The 25,043-nt window shown below is 41.7% G+C and overlaps 1 protein-coding gene and 1 pseudogene across 1 annotated transcript in view; both read right to left on the minus strand.

Annotated features, from left to right (window-relative positions):
* Positions 1-25,043, minus strand: part of SEPTIN14 (septin 14) — a 70,059-nt gene that overhangs the window by 1,444 nt on the left and 43,572 nt on the right. Inside the window, exons 8-9 of the mRNA XM_023194599.3 lie at positions 13,323-13,491; positions 11,485-11,617 (exon numbers count right to left, since the gene is read on the minus strand). Of these exons, the coding sequence (XP_023050367.1) occupies positions 11,485-11,617; positions 13,323-13,491 (302 nt within the window). The remainder of the gene's footprint in view (positions 1-11,484; positions 11,618-13,322; positions 13,492-25,043) is intronic.
* LOC111528009 lies at positions 13,679-17,715 on the minus strand (annotated as a pseudogene).

Consider the following 25,043-nt stretch of genomic DNA (forward strand, 5'->3'; position numbering starts at 1 on the left):
AGAGAGAGAGAGAGAGAGAGAGAGAGAGAGAGAGAGAGACAAGGTCTCACTATGTTGCCCAGGCTGGTCTCAAACTCCTGAGCTCAAGTGATCCTCCCACCTCAGCTTCCCAATGTGCTGGGACTGACTGAATGCAGTGGCTTATGCGTGTAATCTCAGCACTTTGGGAGGCCAAGGCAGAAGGATCACTTGAGCCCAGGAGTTCAAGACCAGACTGGGCAATATAACACAATAGTAAACTTCAACAGGAAAGAGCATCTGTAAAATTGAATATAGATCTTCTGAAATTATCCAGTCAGAGGACAAAAAATAAAAGAATAAAAAAGAGAAAAGAAGACCGGGCGTGGTGGCTCACACCTGTAACCCCAGCACTTTGGTAGGCCAAGGCAGGCAGATCACAAGGTCAGGAGTTCAAGACCAGCCTGGCCAACATAGTGAAACGCCATTTCTACTAAAAATACAAAAAGTAGCTGGGGGTGGTGGCACACACCTGTAGTCCCAGCTACTTGGGAGGCTGAGGCAGGAGAATCACTTGAACCCAGGAGGCAGAGGTTGCAGTGAGCCAAGACTATACCAATGCACTCCAGCCTGGGCAGCAGAAAGAGACTCCATCTCAAAAAAGAGACAGAGAGAGAGAGAGAGAGAAAAGAAAGCCAATGAGATACCATTAGGCAAACCACTGTCATGTTATGGGAGTTTGAGAAGGAAAGTAGAGAAAGGAGAAGAAAGCTTATTTAAAGAAAGAATGGCTAAAAACTGCCTAAATCATGGGAAAGATTTAGACAACCAAATCCATGAAGCCTAAAGATTCCTAAAGAGGTTCAAACCAAATAGATACTCACAAAGTCACAATATTATCAAATAGTCAAAAGTCAAAGATTTTTTAAAATGTTGAAGTGGCAAGAGAAAAGTGGCGTGACATAGACAAGAGAATCTTCATGGCCGGGCGCGGTGGCTCAAGCCTGTAATCCCAGCACTTTGGGAGGCCGAGACGGGCGGATCACGAGGTCGGGAGATCGAGACCATCCTGGCTAACATGGTGAAACCCCGTCTCTACTAAAAAATACAAAAAACTAGCTGGGCGAAGTGGCGGGCGCCTGTAGTCCCAGCTACTCGGGAGGCTGAGGCGGGAGAATGGTGTGAACCCGGGAGGCAGAGCTTGCAGTGAGCTGAGATCCGGCCACTGCACTCCAGCCCGGGCAACAGAGCGAGACTCCATCCCAAAAAAAAACAAAAAACAAAAACAAACAAACAAAAAAAGAGAATCTTCATTAGACTATCAGCAGATTTCTCAGAAGAAACTTGGCAGGTCAAGAGAGAATCAAATAATACATTCAAAGTGCTGAAAGAAAAAACCTGCCAGCAACTAATACTGTGTCTGACAAAGCTATCCTTCGGAAAGAAAGAAGAAATAACATGTTTCCTCGACAAACAAAGCTGAGGGAATTCAGGACCACTAGGTCTACCTTAAGAGAAATGCTTAAGGGAGTTTTTCAAGTAAAAACATAATGAAGTTGTACGCAGTGGTTCATGCCTGTAATCCCATTTTGAGAGGCCGAGGTGGGTGGATCGCCTGAGGTCAGGAGGTCAAGACCAGCCTGGCCAACATGGCAAAACCCCATCTCTACTAAAAATAGAAAAAATTAGCCAGGTGTGGTGGTGGCCACTGAGATTGTGCCACTGCACTCCAGCCTGGGTGACAGGAGCCAAACTGCATCTCAAAAAAAAAAAAAAAACTTGAGGCTTGGCCTCCTACTCTCCTCCCACCCCCCTTCTCTGGGCCCAAGTCACCTTGGCTGAGGAGGGGGCTGAGGAGGTGTGAGCCCCTGCCAGGAACCCCCTGCCCAGACCATGCACTCAGCCCACAGGCTCCTGATGCTTGCATCCAGAGAGGCCTCCCATGGCCTTGGCTCGTTCGTGTAGAGGAACGTGGAACCTCGCTCTGTGGCTGTGTTCCCTTGGTACTCTGTCCCCTTCCTGACCCCTCCCTGCAGCCACATGAGGCCCAACAACCTGCCAGCCACTCAGTGGCCTCCAACCAGACGAAAGAACCTGCCGAGTTGGCAGCTGTTGCTCATGAGCATCCACCAGGTGGGACAGAGAGTGCTGACCCTGGGCGGCCCCCTGGAGCCACCTGCCCTGAAAGCCCAGGGCTTGGACCCCCATACACCTTGTGGGTGGTTGAACCTGGTAAGGGCCCACCTCCCACCACAGACGAGGAGCCCTGGGCCCCTCAGGGGAGCCCCTGCTAGACAGTGAGACAGAGACTGACCATGATGATGCTTTCCTCTCTGTCATGTCTTCTGACACCCAGTTGCCTCTACCACCCAGAGGTGTCAGGCCCAGTCCCTCAGTGCCCTGCCCAAGGAACAGGACTCATCTGAGAAGGATGGACGCAGCCCCAACAAATGGGACAAGGATCACATCCAGTGGCCCATGAGTGGCAGTCATGATCTTCAGCAAGTGGCACCAGGCCCTGGTGGGGCCCACCAGTGTCACCCCAACCAGGACAACTGGACCATCAGCCAGATCCTGGGTGAGTGGTGGAACACCCTGGGGCCCAATGAGATGCAGAAGTACCATGACCTGGCCTCCCAGGTGAAGGTGGCCCACTTGCAACAAGGACCGAATGAAGTCCAGCTCGGAGGCCAAGCCCACAAGCCAGGGGCTAGCAGGAGGGTACAAGGGCTTGCAGGAGCAGAGCATGTCAGAGACGGGCACTGCCACTGCCCCTGGGGTGTCCTCTGGTGGTTGTATCCCAGACATTCCTGAGCTGGGATACCAAGGAGCAGCTTCTGTGGGGCAGAACGGCTGCACACAGGGAACCTGGCTCAGCTAGGCCTCAAGCCTTCTCCCACAGTGGGGTATGCAGCCTGGATGGCGGGGAAGTGACCCTCAGGCACTACAGGAACTGATGCAGGTGGTGTCTGGCGCTGCATCGGACTCTGGCCCAAAGCCTTATACCCAGTATGGAGCTCCAGGCCCCTTGGCAGCCCCTGGTGAGGGAGGTGCCTTGGTGGCCAGTGGGCAGCCCCGCTGCTGCCCACCTGAGCTTCTCATTCCCAGCATGTGGCCAGTGAGGACACAGCAAGTGACGAGGAGCACATGGTCATCCGTGAGGAGGAAGGGGTGATGATGTCATTGCTTACAATGGCTTCAGCACCACTGACATTGATCTCAAGTACAAGGAGCAGGTGACCGACAGTGATAGTGCATACAGCTCTGGGGAGGACCCAGAGAGCAACAAGGGCTTTGGTGGGAAGGTGTTTGCACCTGTCATCTGTTCTTCCTTTATCCCCTGCCACCCCTTGCTGGAGCCTGAGCCCCCAGGGTCCCCCGATTCACCTGCATCCTTGGCAAAGGCTATGGTCCCACCCCGTCCTCCTCCTCCACGTACTCAGATGCTTCCTCCTCAACTTTGGCAGCCACCTCCTTCTCACTGGGCCCAGGAACGTTCAAGGCCCAGGAGTATGAGCAGGGCAGCAGAAAGGGCCCCCTACGGAACCCAGTCCCCTGGGTAGAGAAACCGTACAGGTAGAGAAACCAAGGACTGGCTCAGGGAGCCGGAGTCCGAGAAGGTGTGGTCCTCCTCACTGCGGGTGCTGGACCAGTGCGGGCCCTGGTCATGCAGCTCTCCCAGGATCACAGCTTCTTCCCGTCCCCCAGGCCACAGCCACCCTCCAGGCCCGCTATGCATACATCTTCCCCTCCAAGGTTTGTGTGCAGAACATCCTGCCCACGCGGCCCCAGCAGCTTCAGGCTACACCTGCCCCAGCACCAGCCTCTGGGACCTAGGCAGCGGCTCCTGGTGGCCCTGCACCCACCACCAGCATCCGTTTCACCTGCAGTTGAAGATCCGTGAGGTACCCAGAAGATCATGCAGCGGCGACTCCCACGGAGAAGCCCCCAGGGCTGAGGCTTCTCCCCCTGGACCGCCCCGGACTGGCACCATAGCTGCCTCTACCTAGACTCCCAGCCCCACGGGGGTCCTGACCCCGCCTCACCCGGCTTGGATTCTGGCTCTGCCCAGGCCGCTCCACCACTGCTTCTGCCCCAGACAGCCTGGACAGCCTGGCTGAAAGGGGACTCCCCAGCTCTGCCCCTGACCCCCAGGTCCCTCACACAGCTACCACAGGTAGGTGGGGGACCCCGGAGAAGATCCCAGGACACACAGTACCCTCTGAGGACACGGACAGTATGTGGGGATAGCATAGGATGGTTATCTCCTCCCGGGTAAAGCCATTTCATCCTTTCCAGTTTAGGACGGAATGAGGCCTGCTCCTCTTTTAATATCCCCTACCCCTGCAGCTCCCCTCCTGGTGCCGGGGGCAGCTGGGGGGCCGCAGGGGCAGTCTGCCTTCTCTGAGCCCTTGTACACAACCTGGAGTGTGTGACCTTCAAAGCTTTTCACTTAAGGCAACATAGCTCCTGCCAGGGCTGCAAGCTGGAGTGTGGTGCGGGCCTTGGGCCACAGAAAGTACCTGTGGAATAGGGGGAGTTCATGCACCCCTTTTTTACCCAGAGGGGCTGGACTCAGGTTAGTTTGGGGGTGGGGGCTCCTGCACTTTGCCACAGACACCAGGAGGGTTTTCTCCCCACCCCTTCCTGCCCTTCCAACTTGGGTTGTACTTTCTAAGAAGGTGATTCCCCCTGCCCTTGCCCCCGTCCCCAGAACAGAACATGTTGATCGTGTGCAGTATTTATTACTGTGCCAAGAAGCCGCGATGACCAAGATTAAGGCTGTTTAACACCAAATAATAATAATAATAAAATAAAAACTTGACTTCACACTGGTTTGGCCTGATCTGTTGGGGCCTGGTGTAGAAACTCACCCCAAAACAATTACCTCCCACAGTTTTTATATAATGGTGGCCACAATTCCAAAATTCCATACTTTTGTAATTGATACACAAAATATAAAGAAAAAATTAGAGGCCAGGACCAGAGGCTCATGCCTGTAATCCCAGTACTTTGGGAGGCTGGGGCAGTGGATCACCTGAGGTCAGAAGTTGAAGACTAGCCTGGCCAACATGGTGAAATCCCGTCTCTACTAAAAATACAAAAAGTAGCCAGGAATGATGTTGGGTGCCTATAATCCCAACTATTCCGGAGGCTGAGGCAGGAGAATACCTTGAACTGGGGAGGTGGAGGTTGCAGGGAGCTGAGACTTCGCCACTGCACTCCAGCCTGGGCAATAGAACAAGACTCGATCTCAAAAATTAAAAAAAAATTAGCCAGCCATGGCAGCGCATGCCTGTAATCTCAGCTCTTTGGGAGGCTGAAGCAGGAGAACTGCTTGAACCAGGGAAGTGGAGGCTGCAGTGAGCCGAGATTGCACCATTGCACGCCAGTCTGGGCAATAAAAGCAAAACTCCATCTCAAAAAAAAAAAAAAGTCAAAGCCTACCACTACAAAAACACCAACAAATCACAAAGGAAGACAGAAAGAGAGAAACAAAGGAACCACAAAACAGTCAGAAAACAATTATAAAATGATAATAGTAAGTCCTTACCTATAAAAATTACTTTAAAAGTAAATAGATTAAACCCACTAATCACAAGACACAAAGTAGCAGAATGAATAAAAAAACAATTCTCAATAATATGTGGCTTATAAGAGACTCACTTTTGCCTTAAGGACACACTTAGACTAAAAGTGAACGAATAGAAAAAGATGGCTGGGTGTGGTGGCTCCTGCCTATAATCCCAGCACTTTGGGAGGCCAAGGCAAATGGATCACTTGAGGTCAGGAGTTCAAGACCAGTCTGGCCAACACAGTGAAACCTCATCTCTACTAAAAATACAAAAAAAAAAAAAATTAGCCATGCATGGTGGTGGGCACATTTAATCCCAGCTACTCAGGAGGCTGAGGCAGGAGAATCTCTTGAGTCAGGAGTTCAAGACCAGTCTGGCCAACACAGTGAAACTTCATCTCTACTAAAAATTAAAAAAAAATTTTTTTTTTAAATTAGCCATGCATGGTAGTGGGCACATTTAATCCCAGCTACTCAGTAGGCTGAGGCAGTAGAATCTCTTGAGTCCAGGAGGTGGAGGTTGCAGTGAGCCGAGATCGCGCCACTGTACTCCAGCCTAGGTGATAGAGCGAGACTCTGTCTCAATCAAAAAAAAAAAAACAAGGAAAAAGAAAAATATATTCCACCCAAATTATAGGCAAAAGAGGACAGGGCAGGTATACTCATTGCAGACAATTAGACTTTTGGTTAAATTTTGTCATAAGAGACAAGATCACTATATAATTATAGATCAATTTATAAAGAGGTATAACAATCGTCAAATACATGACAACATTGGAGCACCTAATATATAAAGCAAATATTAACAGAAATGAAGGAAGAAACTTACAGCAATATAAGAACAGTAGGGGACTACTGTATCCCACTTTTAGCACCAGATAATCCATCCAAACAGAAAGTAAGTAGGGAAACAGTAGATGTGAATAACTATAGACCCAATAGACCGAAGAGGCATAGATAGATTATTTTGCCAAACAGTAGAAGAATACATTCTTCTCAAGGGCACAGGAACATTCTCCAACATAGATCATATATCGGGCCACAAAATGACTCTTAACAAATTTTAAAAGTTTGAAATCATATTATGTATATTTTATCACAATAGTATAATATTAGAAATCAGTAACAGAAAGATTTTATTATTGAAGCAGTATTCATAATAGCCAAAATGTGGAAGCAACCTGACTGTCCACCAACAAATGAGTGGATGAAACAAATGTCACATATACACAGTGGACTACCATTCAGTCATCAAAAGAATGAGATCCTGTCACTTGCAACAACATGGATGGAACTGGAGGACCTTACGTTAAGAGAAATCAGCCAGGCACAGAACAATAAACTTCACATGTTCTCACTTACTTGTGGGAGCTAAAAATTAAAATAATTGAACTCATTCGGGTGCAGTAGCTCACGCCTGTCATCCCAGCATTTCAGGAGGCTGAGGCAGATGGATTACCTGAGGTCAGGATTTCGATACCAGCCTGGCTAACATTGTAAAACTCCATCTCTACTAAAAATACAAAACTTAGCTGCGTGTGGTGGCGCATGCCTGTGATCCCAACCACTTGGGAAGTTGAGGCAGGAGAATCACTTGAACCCGGGAGGCAGATGTTGCAGTGAGCTGAGATCCCACAGCCGCACACCAGCCTGGGTGACACAGCAAGACTTCATCTCAAAAAATAAAATTAAATTCATGGAGATAGAGAATGAAATAATGATTACCAGAGGCTGGGAAGGGTGGTAGGGATGGGGAGAAGTGAGGACATTTATTGGTATAAAAATATGGTTAGAAAGAATAAATAAGACCCAGTACTTGATAGTACAACAGGGTGACCATATGTAATAATAATTAATTGTACCTTTTAAAATAACTGAGTATCATTGGATTTCTTGTAACACAAAGGACAAATGCTTGAGGTGATAGGTATCCCATTTACCCTGATGTGATTATTACACATTGTATGCCTGTATCAAAATATCTAATGTATCCCATAAATATGTATACCTACTATGTACCCACAGAAATTAGAAATTAAAAAATATACATATCTTGACACAAATAAAGATAAAAAGCAACATATCAACAGTTATGGGATACAGCAAAAGCAGTTTAAGAGTGAAGTTTATTGCAATAAATGCCTATATTAAGAAAAAAGAAATAGATCAAATAATGTAATTTCACACCTCAAGAGAAAAAGAAAAACAAACCAAATGCAAAGTCAGTAAAAGCAAGAAAACAGTAAAGATCACAGCAGAAATAAATAAGATATAGACTAGAGAAACAATAGAAAAAAATCAATGAACTAAGTCTGTTTTTTTAAAAGATAAATAAATGAACAACCCTTAGAAACACTAAGAAAAAAAGAGAAAAAACTCAAACAAATAAATCAGAAATGAAAGGTGACACATTACCACTGATACCAAAGAAACACAAATGATCATGAGACTACCATGAAAAATTATAAGCCAACAAAATTTGATAACCTAAAAAAGAAATTGGATAACCTTGGTTATAGGAATAAATTCCTATAACCACACAATCTACAAAGATTGGATCATGAAGAAACTGAAAATCTGAAAAGACTACTAATAGGTAAGGAGATTTAATCAGTAACAAAAAATGCTACCAAAGAAAAGGCAGTACTAGGTGACTTTACTGGGGAAAGCTACAGAACATTTAAAATGGAAATAATAGGCCAGGTGCAGTGGCTCATGCCTGTAATCCCAGCAGTTCAGGAGGCTGAGGCGGGCAGATCACTTGAGCTCAGGAGTTCGAGACCAGCCTGGGCAACATAGTGTGACCCCATCTCTACTAAAAGTACAAAAAAATAGCCAGGCATGGTGCTACATACCTGCAGTCCTAGCTATTCGAGAAGCTGAGGTGGGAGGATCACTTGAGCCTAAGAGGTGGAAGTTGCAATGAGCTGAGGTCGCGCCATTTCACTCCAGCCTTGGTGACACAGCGAGATCTTGTCTTAAATAGATAAATAAAATGGAAATAATACAAAAAAGTCTTCCCAAAAGAATCGAAGAGGAGAGTATGCTTCTTTTTTTTTTTGAGACAGAGTCTCGCTCTGTCTCCAAGGCTGGAGTGCAGTGCAGTGGTGTGATCTTGGCTCACTACAACCTTCACCTCCTAGGTTCAAGCAATTCTCCCGCCTCAGCCTCCTGAGTAGCTAGGATTACAGGCGTGCACCACCACGCCCGGCTAATTTTTGTATTTTCAGTAGAGACAGGGTTTCACCACGTTGTCCAGGCTGGTCTTGAACTCCTGACCTGAGGTGATCTGCCTGCCTCGGCCTCCCAAAGTGCTGGGATTACAGGCATGAGCCACCTCGCCTGGCCAGGAGAATACACTTCTAAATGCATTTGAAGAAGACATTATTACTCTGATACTAGAGTCAGAAGAGGACACTATGAAAAAAAAAAAAAAATTATAGGCCAATATTTGTGATGAGCCAACTAGCAAATCCTCAACAAAATACTAACAAACTGAATTAGATCACACATTAAATACCAGATGGCCAAGTGGAATTTATTCTTAGAATGCAAGGATGATTCAAATACACAAATCAATAAATGTGACCACATGCAGAAAAACAAAATTAGATCTTATCTCAAACCATATGCAAATCTCAATTCAAAATGGATGAAAGACTTAACTGCTGTAAGATCTAAAGCTGTACAACTACTTTTAAAAATTAGGGATAAGTTCCTTAACTTGGGTCTGAATAATGAGTTTTGGGATACAAACTCCAAATCATAGACAACATAGGCAAAAATGGACAAATAAAATTATATCAAACTAAAAAGCTCCTGCACAGCCAAAAAAACAATCGACAGAGTAAAGACTCAAACTATGAAATGTGAGAAAATATTTGCAAACTGTACATCTGATAAGGGGTTATCAGATATACAATAGCCCCCAAATATACAATAGCCCCAAATATACAATAACTCAAACAATTCAATAGTATGAAAACAACCTCATTCCAAAAATGGGCAATGAACCTGAATTTTTTTTTTTTTTTTTTTTGAGATGGAGTCTCACTCTGTTGCCCAGGCTAGAGTGCAGTGACATGATCTGGGCTCACTGTAATGTCCATCTCCTGGGTTCAAGTGATTCTCCTGCCTCAGCCTCCCGATTAACTGGGACTACAGGCGTATGCCACCACATCTGGCTAATTTTTGTATTTTTAATAGAGACGGGGTTTCACCATGTTGGTCAGGCTGGTCTGATACTCCCGACCTCAGGTGATCCGCTCACCTCAGCCTCCCAAAGCGCTGGGATTACAGGCATGAGCCACTGCACTTGGCTGAACCTGAACATTTTTTAAAGGAAGACATAAAAGGCAAATAGGGATACGAAAAAATACTCAACCTCATTAATCATCAGAGAAATGCCAATTTAAACCACAATTAGATGGCACTTCATATCTGTTAGATAAACAGAAAGATAAGTGTTTACAAGAATGATTTTATAGAAAGAAAGATAAGTGTTTACAAGAATTTTATAAAACGCTGATAAAAAAGTAAATCAGTACAACTATTATGAAAAATATGGGTATTCATTAAACAATTGAAAATAGAATAACCATATGGTTCAGCCACCCCACTAATAGTTACATACTCAAAGGAAAGGAAATCAGTATATCAAAGAGATATCTACACTTTCATGTTTATTGCAGCATTAATTGACAATAATCAAGATATGTAATCAACCCTAAGAGAACACATAGTTGAAATATGGAAAAGAAACTTATCTCCAGAAAGAAAGAAAAAAGAAGCAGACGTACAGGAATAAGGTTCATAACTAAGGGCAGTGAAGTGGGAGAGAAAGAGAAAATTTAAATGGTTGCTTTTGGTTTCTGGTCACTTCCTAGTTTCAGTTTAAGTCTTCATGAGATCCAGCTATGTCTCTTGTCCTTGGATGCCATGACATACCCTTGTATACATCCAAACTTTTTCCTTTATGCCTAAGCTAATGGTTTTTTTGTTTTGTTTTGTTTTGTTTTGTTTTGTTTTGTTTTGTTTGAGACGGAGTCTCACTCTGTCGCCCAGGCTGGAGTGCAGCAGCGTGATCTCAGCTCACTGCAACCTCCGCCTACTGGGTTCAAGCGATTCTCCTGCCTCAGCCTCCTGAGTAGCTGGAATTACAGGCATGCACCACCATGCCTGGCTAATTTTTATATTTTTAGTTGAGACAGGGTTTCACTGCATTGGCCAGGCTGGTCTCGAACTGCTGACCTTACGGGATGCGCCCACCTTTGTCTCTCAAAGTGCTGGGATTATAGGTGTGAGCCACTGCACCCGGCAGAATTTTTATTACTTACAATTCAACTGTCTTTGAGTGAAGCATCTGGCCTATAGCACCTGATTACCATTTTGCTCTTATGAAAAAGGAAGTTTATGTTCCAATTTACCTAATTAAACTAAATGTTCTTAAACTAAAGCCACCTACACTTGAGAGAAAGAAATTATGGTTTCAAAAATATGTCTTCACCAAAAACGTATTTGTGGCAAATAATTAAAACTTTCTCATTAATCAAGGCCAGCACTAGTCAATTTTTGCTTATTTATAAAAGTAAAGACAAGTTTCTAGTGTATTAATAGCATTAGACAGTATAAGACTCTTCTCAGAGTAAATAGCTTGGGTTTGTCACAAATGAAACTTTATGCATGAAAATTTAAATTATAAACAAAATAAATAATTTTTATAAAATTATCTTAAGGGTTATTTAAATGGAAAATTATCTAAATTCTCTAGAAAAATAAACTACAGACTATAATTTCATAAAGGTTATATTCAAATCTACATGGTAAAAAGCTACTTTTTGAAAAATAGCAAGTATCCTCCAAAAACATCAACTAAGCTCTTGAGATTAAAACCCCCAAATTAATAGGGCATCTAAAAATTAATGCAAATTATATCAAATGTCAGTACTGACCTCTTTTTCAGCTTCTTTAAATGTTGCTTCTTTCTCCTTGACTCGCTGCATAAATCTCTGTTTCAACTCTTCTTCTTCCCTCTGACATTGATCGTAGAACTCTTGTCTTTTGGCTTCAAAGATTTCTTGAAAACTAAAGAGAAATGTTTTCTTAGTCTTATATTAAAATGAGGTAGGAGAATCGCTTGAACCCAGGAGGCGGAGGTTGCAGTGAATCAAAATCGCACCACTGCACTCCAGCTTGGGAGACAGAGTAAGACTCCATCATAAAAAATAAAAAATAAAAAATGCTAGTATAAACATGTAAAAAATATGTATTGTATGTTACATCCTATATAAGGAAATTTACCAACATTCTCTCACGTTTAGCAACACAAAATGGAAATTTCCATATCATAAGATGTAAAAACCAAAGCACAATACTTAAGATCAGAGTATATAGAGAGTATATGTAAAGAATACTAGAATTTTTCACTTGTATGAGTGAATTCTTATCCCCACCACTTTCCAGCATATCATACTTCTTCACGTCTTTTGACAATAAAATTCAGGGAAACCTCTAATGTATGAGACGATTTTCAAAAATCCTCTAAAACAAAACAAAAAGTCTTTCAAAATATCATTATCATTCATTTAAGATAGTTAAATTTTGGGTGTCTACAAAGAACAATGAATGATATAACTGGATTATATACACTACAGTGCCATACTTTTGCAGCACAACTCCTATTCTTCTTACTTTTTTTTTTTTTTTCTTTGAGACAGTCTTGCTTTATCGCCCAGGCTGGAGTGCAGTGGCACGCTCTCAGCTCACTGCAACCTCCGCTGCCCAGGTTCAAGCGATTCTCCTGCCTCAGGCTCCCAAGTAGCTGGGATTACGAGTACCCACCAACACATTTGGCTAATTTTTTTTGTATTTTTAGTAGGGACGGGGATTTACCGTGTTGGTCAGGCTGATCTTAAACTCCTGGCGTCAGGTAATCCGCCTGTCTCGGTTTTCCAAAGTGCGGGACGCGGGAATTACAAGTGGGAGCCACCACACCCGGCTCTGTTCTTCTTCAAGTTAGAGCAATACACCTGCTCTCAAACTTTTCTCATTTAACTTCCAGGACACTGCACTACTGCTTTTCAGCTGGTTCCTCCATCAAACTCTTCTTGATGTCTTTTGTCAAACTTTGCTAATATTTTTCCATTTTTTTCTATTCCTTTTTTTTTTTTTTTTTTTTTTTAGATGGAGTCTTGCTCAATTGGCCAGGCTGGAGTGCAGTGAGGTGATCTCGACTCACTACAACCTCTGCCTCCAGGGTTCAAGCAATTCTCCTGCCTCAGCTTCCCAAGTAGCTGGGATACAGGCGTGTGCCACCACGCCCGGCTACTTTTTGTATTTTTAGTAGAGATGGGGTTTCACCATATTGGCCAGGCTGCTCTCAAATTCCTGACCTCAGATGATCCACCCGCCTCCGCCTCCCAAAGTGCTGGGATTACAGGCGTGAGCCACCATGCTCGGCCTATCCTTTCTTTCATATAATATACATACATTTCATATAAATACAAAAAATACAACAAAATACTGGGTTTCTTCTTCAATACACATTTCAGCATATACATATATTGAATACACATATTTCAACATAAAAATGAGATCTCGCATTATATTGTTCCTACTAACTATATCTTCATCAAAAGATGATAAAAACATCTAACATTCAGGATGTTTTCTTTAGGATGGTTCAAGATGGGAGAAGTATAATCATTCTTATACCCAAATTATTGTACCTTGTGTTTGTAGGGGACTCCTACATTATCTATTTGGTTGTGCTAGCAATATTTTTACTCACCTAACTGGCTGGTTGTCTGGGCCCACATCTGTAAAGCCCATTTTCTGCAGTTTTTGGTACCTATAACATTCATAGTGCTGAGTGTGGGTTTTTTCTTTTAGATTTTCCATATTGGTACAAAGAAGCATATCTCGGAGCTTTACGAAGTCACAGTGATTTTCATTTTCCACTAGTTAAAAAAAAATGAATCAACAACATTCAGTATCAATCCCTGACAATCAGTAAGTGTTCATGAATGAATACATGAATACAAAACACATTTAAAATAACATACAACTGAACAATTTGATTAATAGCTATAATTCTTATAACCATGTAAGTGTAGTTGTACTATACATACAAGTCATAGGCAGATATTATTTATAGGTTAGCAAATTTGCTTTAAACTTATTACCTGAAGAATAAGCAGGAAATAGTGAAATAATATTTTATATGCATATATGCTATAAGTTTTTATCAACAATTATGTTAGTTATAAACTACCTCTGGGTATTGTGGAGTGCTAACAGAATATGTAATATAACATCACTAGTGTAAATAATTTTATAAGAGTAAATTCTGCTAGCAAAAAAGCCTTACAATTGTAAATACTTTTGTTATAAAATTTCATTTATATATCATATTTAGGAGACACTGTTAGTCAATATTCAAAACCAATCAACAAATTCACATAGCTGTTTTAATGATACATACAGACTGACAGTAAAGACATGGAAAGATATTCCATGCAATTAGAAACTAAAAGAGAGAGCACGGAGAGCTATACTCCTATCACAGAAGATAGACTTTAAGTCAAAAACTGTAAAATGATGTAAAGAAGGTCATCGTATCATGATGAAGAGGTCAGTTCATTTAAAAAATAACAATTGTAAATACATATGCACCCAATACCACAGCTTTTAAATATATAAGGCGAATATTAGTAGACCTGAGGGGGAGATAGACTGTATTACAATAATAGTAAGGGACTTACATACCCTACTTTCAGCAATGGGCAGATTATCCAGACAGAATATCAGTAAGAAAATGTCAGATTTAAACTACAGTTTGGACCAAATAGGCCTAATGGACATATGTGGAATATTTCATCCAACAGGAAAGTAATACACATTTTTCTCAAACAAACACAAGACATTCTTCAGGATAGATTATATGTTAGGCCACAAAGTAAGTCTTAATATATTTTGAAAGAATGAAATAAAAATGTGAGTGCAGATGTCTTTTGACAGATCAATTTCATTCCACTAGGGTACATACCCAGAAGTGGTACTGCTGGATCATACGGTAATACTATTTTTAGATTTTGAGGAACCCTCATATTGTTTCCCAAAATGGCTGTACCAACTTAAATTTCCACCAATGATGTTTAAGAATTCCCTTTTCTCAGCCGGGCACGGTGGCTCATGCCTGTAATCCCAGCACTTTGGGAGGCCGAGGTGGGCAGATTATGAGGTCAGGAGATCAAGACCATCCTGGCTAACATGGTGAAACCCCATCTCTACTAAAAATGCAAAAAGTAAGCTGGGCAGGGTGGCGGGCACCTGTAGTCCCAGCTACTCGGGAGGCTGAGGCAGGAGAATGGCATGATCCCAGGAGGCAGAGCCCGCAGTGAGCCAAGATCACGCCACTGCACTCCAGCCTGGGCTACAGAGCGAGACTCCATCTCAAAAAAAAAAAAAAAAAAAAGAATTCCCTTTTCTCTTGGGAACGTATATACACTGTTGGTGGGAATATAAATTAGTTCAGCCATTGTGAAAAGTAGTTTGATAATTTATTTTTTTCTTTTTCTTTTTTCTTTTTTTTTTTTTTTTTTGAGACAGAGTTTCGCTCCTCACCCAGGCTGGAGTGCAGCAGTGTGATCTCGGCTCACTGCAACCTCCACCTCCTGGGTTCAAGTGATTCTCTGGCCTCAGCCTCTCGAGTAGCTGGGATTACAGACATCCACCACCACGCCAAGCTAATTTTTGTATTTTTAGTAGAGACGGAGTTTCACCATGTTGACCAGGAATGGTTTCGAACTCCTGACCTCAGGTGATCTGCCCTCCTTAGCCTCCCAAAGTGCTGGGATTACAGGCGTGAGCCACCGAGCCCAGGCTGACAATTTCTTAAAGAAGTTAAAACAGAACTACCATTTGACCCAGCAATCCCATGACCAGGTTTATACCCAAAGGAATATATATTGTTCTATCATAAAGACACAGGCACGTGTATGTTCATCGCAGCACTATTCACAATAACAAAGACACAGAATCAATCTAAATGCCCATCAGTGGTAGACTGGATAGAAAAAATGTACATATACACTATGGAATACTGCACAGCCTTAAAAAAAAAAGAACAAGATCGTGTCCTTTGCAGAAACATGAATGGAGCTGAAGCCATTATCCTAAGCGATGTAATGCAGGAACAGAAAACCAAATACCACACACTCTCATTTGTAAGTAGGAGATAAATATTGAGAACTCATGGACACAAAGAGGGAACAACAGACGCTGGGGCCTCCTTGAGGGTGGAGGGTGGGAAGAGAGTGAGGACAGAAAAGCTACTATGCTTACTTTTTTCTTTTTTCTTTTTTTCTTTTCTTTCTTTTTTTTTTTTTTTTTTTTTTTGTTAGTATATGTGCTGCTGAAAAAAGCAAGTACTTTTTTTTTTTTTTTTTTTGAGATGGAGTCTTGTTCTGTTGCCGAGGCTGGAGTGCAATGGCGCGATCTCGGCTCACTGCAACCTCCGCCTCCTGGGTTCAAGTGATTTCCTGCTTCAGCCTCTCAACTAGCTGGGATTACAGGAGCGCGCCACCAAAGCCTGCAAATTTTTGTTATTTTTTAGTAGAGATGGAGTTTCACCATGTTGGTCGGGCTAGTCTTGAACTCCTGACCTCAGATGATCCACTCGCCTCAGCCTGCCAAAGTGCTGGGATTACAGACTCGAGCCACTGTGTCTGGCCAGTACTATGCTTACTATCTGTGTGATGAAATAATCTGTACACCAAACCCCCATGACGTGCAATTTACCTACATAACAAATTTGCACATATACCCCTGAACCTAGAATAAAAATTTTTTTAAAAAAGAATTCTCTCCATATGCTTGCCAGTACAGGTGATGGTTTGTCTTTTTGATAATAGTCATTCTAACAGACATGAGATGACACTTTATCACATGTTTAATTCGCATTTTCCTGATGATTAGAGATGCTTTTTTTTCTTTTTCATGTTTCTTTTGGCCACTTGTATTTCTTCTTTTGAGAAGAGCCTGTTCAGATCCTTTGCCCATTTTCCCTTGTGTTATTTGTTTTCTTGCTATTGAGTTGTTAGAGTAATAGCAAAAATATTATATATTTGGGACATTAGCCGCTTATCAGATGTATAAGTTGAAAATATTTTTTCCAATCTCCAGGTTGTATCTTCCTGCTATTAATTGTTTCTTTTGGTTTTGTTGCTGGTGTTTTTGAAGTTTTTTGTTTTTTGAGGCGGAGTCTTACTCCGTCACCCAGGCTAGAGTTCAATGGCGCGATCTTGGCTCACTGCAACCTCCGCCTCCCGGGTTCAAGCGATTCTCCTGCCTCAGCCTCCCTCCCAAGTAGCTGGGATTACTGGCACCCACCACCATGCCCAGCTAATTTTTGTATTTTTAGTATAGACGGGGTTTCACCATGTTGGTCAGGCTGGTCTGAAACTCCTGACCTCAGGTAATTCACCCATCTCAGCCTCCCAAAGTGCTGGGATTACAGGTGTGAGTCACTGCACCTGAGCAGCTTTTATCGTAAATCCGCTCTCCTGTGGCAGAAGTGCACAGGCCAGGGATCATGAAGACCCTCGAGTCAAACCTGGGTATCAGGCTTGGAGTTGGTTTTACTATGGACACATTCAATCAGCCCAAAGCTGTGGTAACAGTGATGGCACAGCTTGACCTTTCCCTTCTGCCTTTTCCTTGTACAGACTGAGTTCTCTTCTTGAATGGAAGACACCTTTTGACTCTTGCAGTTTGAAGATTCTTATGTTTATTTTCTTCTTCTTCCTTTTCCACTATCATTTCTTCTACTTGTATCACCTTTTGTGTTTCAGCAGTTTCAGGGTTGTTTGCATAGCTTCTGCAGTTAGTTTGTTTATTTCAGTGATATCCAGGTCAGATATTGCTGCCTCTTCCAAGCCCTGTTTGTTTCTTCCAAGGGAGAAGTAGTCGAGCCATTCATCTTTGCACAGTGCCTTGGGGAACCGCAGGATCTGGATGCTGTAGAGTTTTTCCACCTCCTTGAAGAGGTTCTGCCTTTCTGACTCAATTGACTTGATTCGTATTTCCACTTCACGGTCGAAGTCTTTAAGAAAGGAGGCGAGCTTCCACCTCCCTAAGGAGTTGGTCTTGGCCACCCAACTGCTGCCCTTCCTAGGAGCCATGGTGTTCGATGGAGGCTGCAGGGAGTGACAGAGATGGGGCAGGAAGGCAAACTCTCCTCCAATTTTAAATCAAGTTTTACAGTTCTTTGTTTTTTTTCCTTTTCTTTTTTTTTTTGAGACGGAGTCTTGCTCTGTTGCCCAGGCTGGAGTGTAGTGGTGTGATCTCAGCTCACTGCAACCTCCGCCTCCCAGCTTCAAGTGATTCTCCTGCCTCAGCCTCCCAGGTAGCTGGGACTACAGGCACGTGCCACCACGCCTGGCTAATTTTTCTATTTTTTTAGTAGAGAAGGGGTTTCGCCATGTTGTCCAGGCTGGTCTTGAACTCCTGACTTCAGGTGATCTGCCCGCCTCAGCCTCCTAATGTGCTGGAATTACAGGTATGAGCCACTGCACCCAGAATTTTTTTTTTTTTTTTTTTTTTTTTTTTGTGACAGAGTTTCGCTCTTTCGCCCAGGCTGGAGTGCAGTGGTGTGATCTCGGCTGACTGCAACATCTGCCTACCAGGTTAAAGTGATTCTCCTGCCTCAGCCCCCCGAGTAGCTGGGATTACAGGCGCCAACCGCCACACATGGCTAAGTTTTTGTATTTTTAGTAGAGATGGAGTTTTGCCACGTGGGCCAGGCTGGTCTCAAGCTCCTGGCCTCAAGGGATCCACCCGCCTCAGCCTCCCAAAGTGCTGGGATTACAGGCATGAGCCACCGCACCTGGCCAAGTTTTACAGTTCTTAGTGTGCAGATATTTTACTTCCTTGGTTAGATTTATTCCTAAGCATTTTATTTTTCAGCTTTATTCACAATAGCCAAGATATGGCAGCAATCTAATCTAAATGCCCACCAACAAGGTATACAATAAAATACTAAAGATTTTTTAAATATTTAAAAAATACTCAGGATTTTAAAAAGAATGAAATCCTGTCACGTGTAAAACATGAATGAAACCGTAGGACATTATGCTAAGAGAAATAAACCAGGCACAGAAGGACAAATATTGCGTAGTCTCACTTATATGTGGTAACTAAAAATATCAATCTCACAGAAATAGAGAGTAGACAGATGGTGAGTGCAGGAAAGTTGGGAGGCTGAGGGATGGGGAAATGAAAAATATTGATCAAACGGTACAAAGTTGTAGTTAGACTGGAGGAATAAGCTTCAGTGATCTATGGCACTGCATGGTGACTACAGTTAATAATAAGCTACTGTATATTTCAAAATTGCTAAAATGGGGAGTAGGGTGGAGCAAGGTAGCTGAATAGAACCCCTCATCAATCATCCCCCTACATAAACACCAAATTGAACAATTATCCATGCAAGAAAGCACCTTCGTAAGAATGAAAAATCAGGTGAGCAATCTCAGTACCTGATTTTAATATTATATCAAGAAAAGAGGCACTGAAGATCGCAGTAAAGAGAGTCTTGCATAGCCTATACCATCTGACATTCATCCCCCAGCAGCACCGTACTGAACAAAGAGAGAATCTGTGTGCTTTGGGGAGGGAGAGTGAAGTGATTATGGGACTTTGCATTGGAACTCAGTGACTGCCCTGCCACAGTGGAACATAACACAGGGCAGAATTCTGCTAGTGCCCACAAAGAGAGCTTTTTTTTTTTTTTTTTTTAGATGGAGTCTTGCTCTTTCAACCAGGCTGGAGTGCAGTGGCGCGATCTCGGCTCACTGCACCCTCCACTTCCCAGATTCAAGTGATTCTCCTGTCTCAGTCTCCCGAGTAGCTGGGACTACAGCTGCACACCACCATGCCCAGCTAATTTTTGTATTTTTAGTTGGGACAGGGTTTCACCATATTGGTCAGGCTAGTCTTGAACTTCTGACCTCAGGTGATCCATTTACCTCGGCCTCCCAAAGTGCTGGGACTACAGGTGTGAGCCACCACTCCCGGCCAAAGGGAGCATTTAACCTGGCTCCCACTAAAGAGGAATCTCCCATGCCAGAGACAGATAGGAACTTCAGTTCCAGCTACCTCTACCACTAGTTAATTAAAGTGCCCTGGGGTCCTGAATAAATTTGAAAGGCAGTCAGGCCACAAGGTCTGCAGTCCTTAGGCAAATCCAGGTACTGAGCTTGCTCAGAGCCAGTAGAATGGGAATGCGTGTGACCCAGCAAGACACCAGTTTTGGTGGCCACGAAGTGCTTGTATCACACCTCCCCCAACTCCAGGCAGTGCAGCTCAAAGAGAGACTCCTTCCACTTCTGGGAAAGAGAAGGAAGATTAGAAGAGAACTGTGTCTTACAACTTGAGTAGCAGCTCAGCCACAGGAAAGCACACCACTAAACTGATTCCTGAAACCCCCAATTCCAGGCCCTACTTCCTGGACATTTCTAGACCCACTCTGGGACAGAAGGGAACTTGCTTCACTGAAGAGATGGACCCAGCTCGGCAGGACTCACCACCTGCTGACTAAAGAGCCCTTGGGCCTTAAACATCAGTAGTAGCAAGGCAGTAGTTGCCATGGGCCTTCGACAGGACCCAGTAATTTGCTGGCTTCATATGTGACCCAGTACAGTCCCAGCTGTGGTGGCCACAGAAGTGACTATGTCACCCTTCCCTCAACTCCAAGCAATCTAGCATAGGGAGACTCCTTCTGTTTGGGAGAAAGTGAGAAAAGAGTTTGAGAGATTCTGCCTAATAATCCAGGGAATTCTCCCAGATATTATACAAGACCACTGAGGCAGTATGAGTCTGCTAGAGTCACAGTGTTACTGGGCTTAGCGTACTCCCTAGTAAATTCCCTTTGAATACTTAGAAAACCTTCTCAAGAAGAACAGGCACAATTGAGCCCAGACTGCAAAGACTACAATAAATATCTAACTCTTCAATGCCCAGACATAGATGAACATTGACAAGCATCAAGACCATCCCAGAAAACATGACCTCACCAAATGAACCAAATAAGCCACTAATGACCAATCCCAATCACATATCTCAGGACAGAGATATGTAACCTTTCAGAGAACTCAAAATAGCTGTTTTAAAAGAGCTCAATGAAATTCAAGACAACTCAGAGAAGAAATTCAGAATTCTATTAGCATTATTATATGCCAAGAGTGAACAATCTGAAAAAGAAATAAAAACGAATCCAATTTATGATAGCTATAAAATACCTAGAAATAAAAGTAGCCAAAGAAATGAAAAATCTCTACAATGAAAACTATAAAATAATGATGCAAGAAATTGAAAAGGACACAAAACAATGGAAACATAGTTCATGTTCATGGATTGGAAGAATCAATAATAATGTTAAAATGTTCATACTACCCAAAGAAATCTACAGATTCAATGCAATCCCTATCAAAACACCAATGACATTATTCATAGAAAAAGAAAAAACAATTCTAAGATGTATATGAAACAAAAAAAATACTTAAAGCAATTCTGGGCAAAAACAACAACACTGGAGGAATCACACTACCTGACTTCAAAATATACTACAAAGCTATAATAAGTGAAACTGCATGGAATCCATGTAAAAACAGACACATAGACCAATGGAACAGAATACAGAACCTAGAAATAAATCCACACAGCCACAGAGAACTCATTTTCAATCAAGGTGCCAAGCACATACATTGAGGAAAGGATAAGTGCTTCAATAAATGGTGTTAGGAAAACTGGATATGCATTTGCAGAAGAAAGAAACTAGACTTTTATCTCTCACCACATATAAAAATCAAATCAAAATGGATTAAAGACTTAAACCTAAGACCTCAAACTATGAAATGACTGCAAAAAACATTGGGGAAACTCTTTAAGACATTTAGTGAGTAATACCTCACAAGCACAGGCAATCAAAGCAAAAATAGAAAAATGGGATCACCTCAAGTTAAAAAGCTTCTGCAAAACAAAGGAAACCATCAACAAAGTGAAGAGACCACCTACACAATGAGAAAATATTTGCAAACTATTTATCTAACAAGAGATTAATAACCAGAATATACTTAAGAAGCTCAAACAACTCAATAGGAAAAAATCTAATAATTTAATTTAAAATGGACAAAAGATCTGAATAGACATTTCTCCAAAGAAGACATACATATATCTTTTGTCTTATTGATAATAACTGTTTTAACATGTGTGAAGTAACTGCTCATTGTGGAGTTTTTTCAAATGTCAAATAAGCAAATGAAAAGGTTTTCAGCATCAATGATTACCAGAGAAAGGCAAATAAAAACTACAATGAGATATCATCTCACTCCAGTTAAAAAAGCTTTTATCCAAAAGACAGGCAGTAACAAATGCTGGTGAGGATATGGAGAAAAAGGAATCCTTGTACACTGTTGGTAGGAATATCAATCAGTACAGTCTCTGTGGAAAACAGTATGGAGTTTCCTCAAAAAACTAAAAGTAGAACTACCATATGATCCAGCAATCTCACTAGTAGGTGTATACCCAGAAGAAAGGAAAGTAGTATATCAAAGAGATAGCTCCAGTCCGATGTTTCTTACAGCACTGTTCACAATGGCCAAGATTTGGAAGCAACCTAAGTATCCATCATGAGATGAATGAATAAAGTAAATGTGGTACATATACATGATGGAGTACTATTCAGTCATAAAAAATAATAAGATCCTGTCATTTGCAACAACATGGATGGAACCGAGGACATTGTGTTAAGTGAAATAAGCAAGACACAGGGAGACAAACTTCACATGTTTTCACTCATTTGTGAAGCTAAAAATTAAAACAATTGAACCCATGGGAGTAAAGAGTGGAATATTGATTACCAGAAGCTAGGAAAGGATTGGGGAGGGAGAGAAGTAGGGATGGTTGATGGGTACAAATATATAAATAGAATGAATAAGATCTAGTATTTGACAGCATGAAAGGGTGACTACAGTCAACAATAATTTATTGTACATTTTAGAATAACTAAAAGAGTGTAATTGGATTGTTTGTGACACAAAGAAAGGATAAATGCTTGAGTTGATGGGTACTCTATTTACCCTGATGTTATTACTGCACATTGAATGCCAGTATCAAATATCTCATGCACCCGATAAATACATACACCTACTAGGTCTCCATAAAAATTAAAAATTAAAAAACACAGGCCTGGTACACTGGCTTATGCCTGTAATCCTAGCATTTTGGGAGGCTGCAGCGGGCAGATCACCTGAGGTCAGGAGCAAGAGACTAGCCTGACCAACAAGTCAAAACCCTGTCTCTACTAAAAATAAAAAAAAAAATTACCCAGGCATGGTGGCATGTGCCTGTAATCCCAGCTACTCGGGAGGCTGAGGAAGGAGAATTGCTTGAACCCAGGAGGCAGAGGTTGTAGTGAGCTGAGATCACACCATTGCACTCCAGCCTGGGTAACAAGAGCTAAACTCCATCTCAAAAAATTAATTAATTAATTAATTAAAAACACAATAAGCTTTTACTTCACCCATGCTAAAATGGCTATTATCAATAAGACAACAAGTGCTGGTGAGGACATGGAAAAAAGAGAACCCTTGTACACTGTTTGTGGCAATGTAAATTAGGATAGTCATTATGAAAAACAGTATGGAGTTTCTTCAAAAAATTAAAAATAAAACAACTACCATATGATCCAGCCATCTCACTACTGGATATATTACCTCCCAAAAATGAAGTCGGTATGTCAGAGAGATACCTACACTACCATTATTCACAAGATCCAAGATATGGAAGCAATCTAAGTGTCCATGAATAGATGCATGAAGAAAAAACTGTGGCATACATGTGCAATGGAATACTACTCAGCCTTAAAAATCAGGAAATCCTATCATTTGCAGCAACACGGATGGAACTGGATGACTTTACACTAAGTGAGTGTGCCAAGCACAGAAAGACAAATAGTAAATGATCTCACTAATAATAAAAGTTACACTTGTAGAAACAGAGAGTAGAATGGTGGTTATGTGAGTTAGGTAGAGGGTATGGTAGGAGAGATGTTGGTCAAAGGATACAAAATTTTAGTTAGATAAGAACAAGTTAAAGAGATCTATTGTACAACATAATGACTATGTTAATAACAATATTTTATATTCTTGAAAATTACTAAGATGTTAAGTTTTCATCACAAAAATAATTGAGATAACACATGTTAATTATATCAATTTCGCCATTCCACAATGTATATGTATTTCAAAACATCATGTTGTACATAAGTACATACAATTTTATTTGTCAATTAAGATTAATTAATTAATGAAAAATAATTTGAATGGGTCTCCTGTGTTTATCAGGTCTAGAAGATTGACCACAATATATGGTTTATTGTGATTAATACTGTGACCAAATTTTATACATCAACATATAGTATAGATATATACTTCATAACATATACTAGTATGTAATACAACATAATATAATAAATATTAAAACATTAAGTTTTAAGTACGTTTAACAAATTTTAAAATTTCTAATATGTCAATTTTTAAAAAACATCATTTGGGGCTGGGCGTGCCTGTAATCCCAGCACTTTGGGAGGCCAAGGCAGGTGGATCACCTGAGATCGGGAGTTCGAGATCAGCCTGGCTAACATGGTGAAACCCCGTCTCTATTAAAAGTACAAAATTCAGCTGGGTGTGGTGGTGAGCGCATGTAATCCCAGCTACTCGGAAGGCAGAGGCAGGAGACTAGCTGGAACCCGGGAGGTGGAGGTTGCAGTGAGCCAAGATCGTGCCACTGCACTCCAGCCTGGGCAACAAGAGTAAAACTCTGTCTCAAAAAACAAACAAACAAACAAACAAAAAACATCATTTGGAAACCAGCACAAGTAGAAATCTTCCATTCCCCAATAATTAGTGCCACAAGTATATGAACAAGACAATAAATCACTGCTTACTACACTATTCTAACTTAGTATGATGCTAAATAATAATATAAATGTCAAAGGTATAATCTTTAGCCAAAGGTGAATTGTACTTTCTTGTTTTAAAAGGCTTATCACTCTTATTTCTAGTGACCAGTTTAAAATGGTTCCTACATTAGGTAGTAATGAGTTTATGTAACATGTCTACACACTAGTATTTTTGCTCCCATTTTGTTTAAAGTGCTTTCCAGCATTCTCAATGTCATGATTGACACAGAGACAGATAATATGTACATGGTGGATTGGGAGCACTGGGATAAACAAAGAGGTTCTTCCCAGACTCTGCAGATTTTGGCTTAAAGCAGGGTTCAGCAAACTTCTATGAGAATGAATCACGGTCAAAGTAAGCATTAGTTTAAATAAAACAGAGTTTGTGTTCCTCATTAGTAACCGCTAACTTACAGATTATAAGAGTTACCAACATTAACTCAAGTTAAAATGTTATTTTGAGACCACGAGTGATACACATATATTTAA

Source organism: Piliocolobus tephrosceles, chromosome 8, assembly GCF_002776525.5.
Source record: "Piliocolobus tephrosceles isolate RC106 chromosome 8, ASM277652v3, whole genome shotgun sequence".
Classification (NCBI taxonomy): Eukaryota; Metazoa; Chordata; class Mammalia; order Primates; family Cercopithecidae; genus Piliocolobus; species Piliocolobus tephrosceles.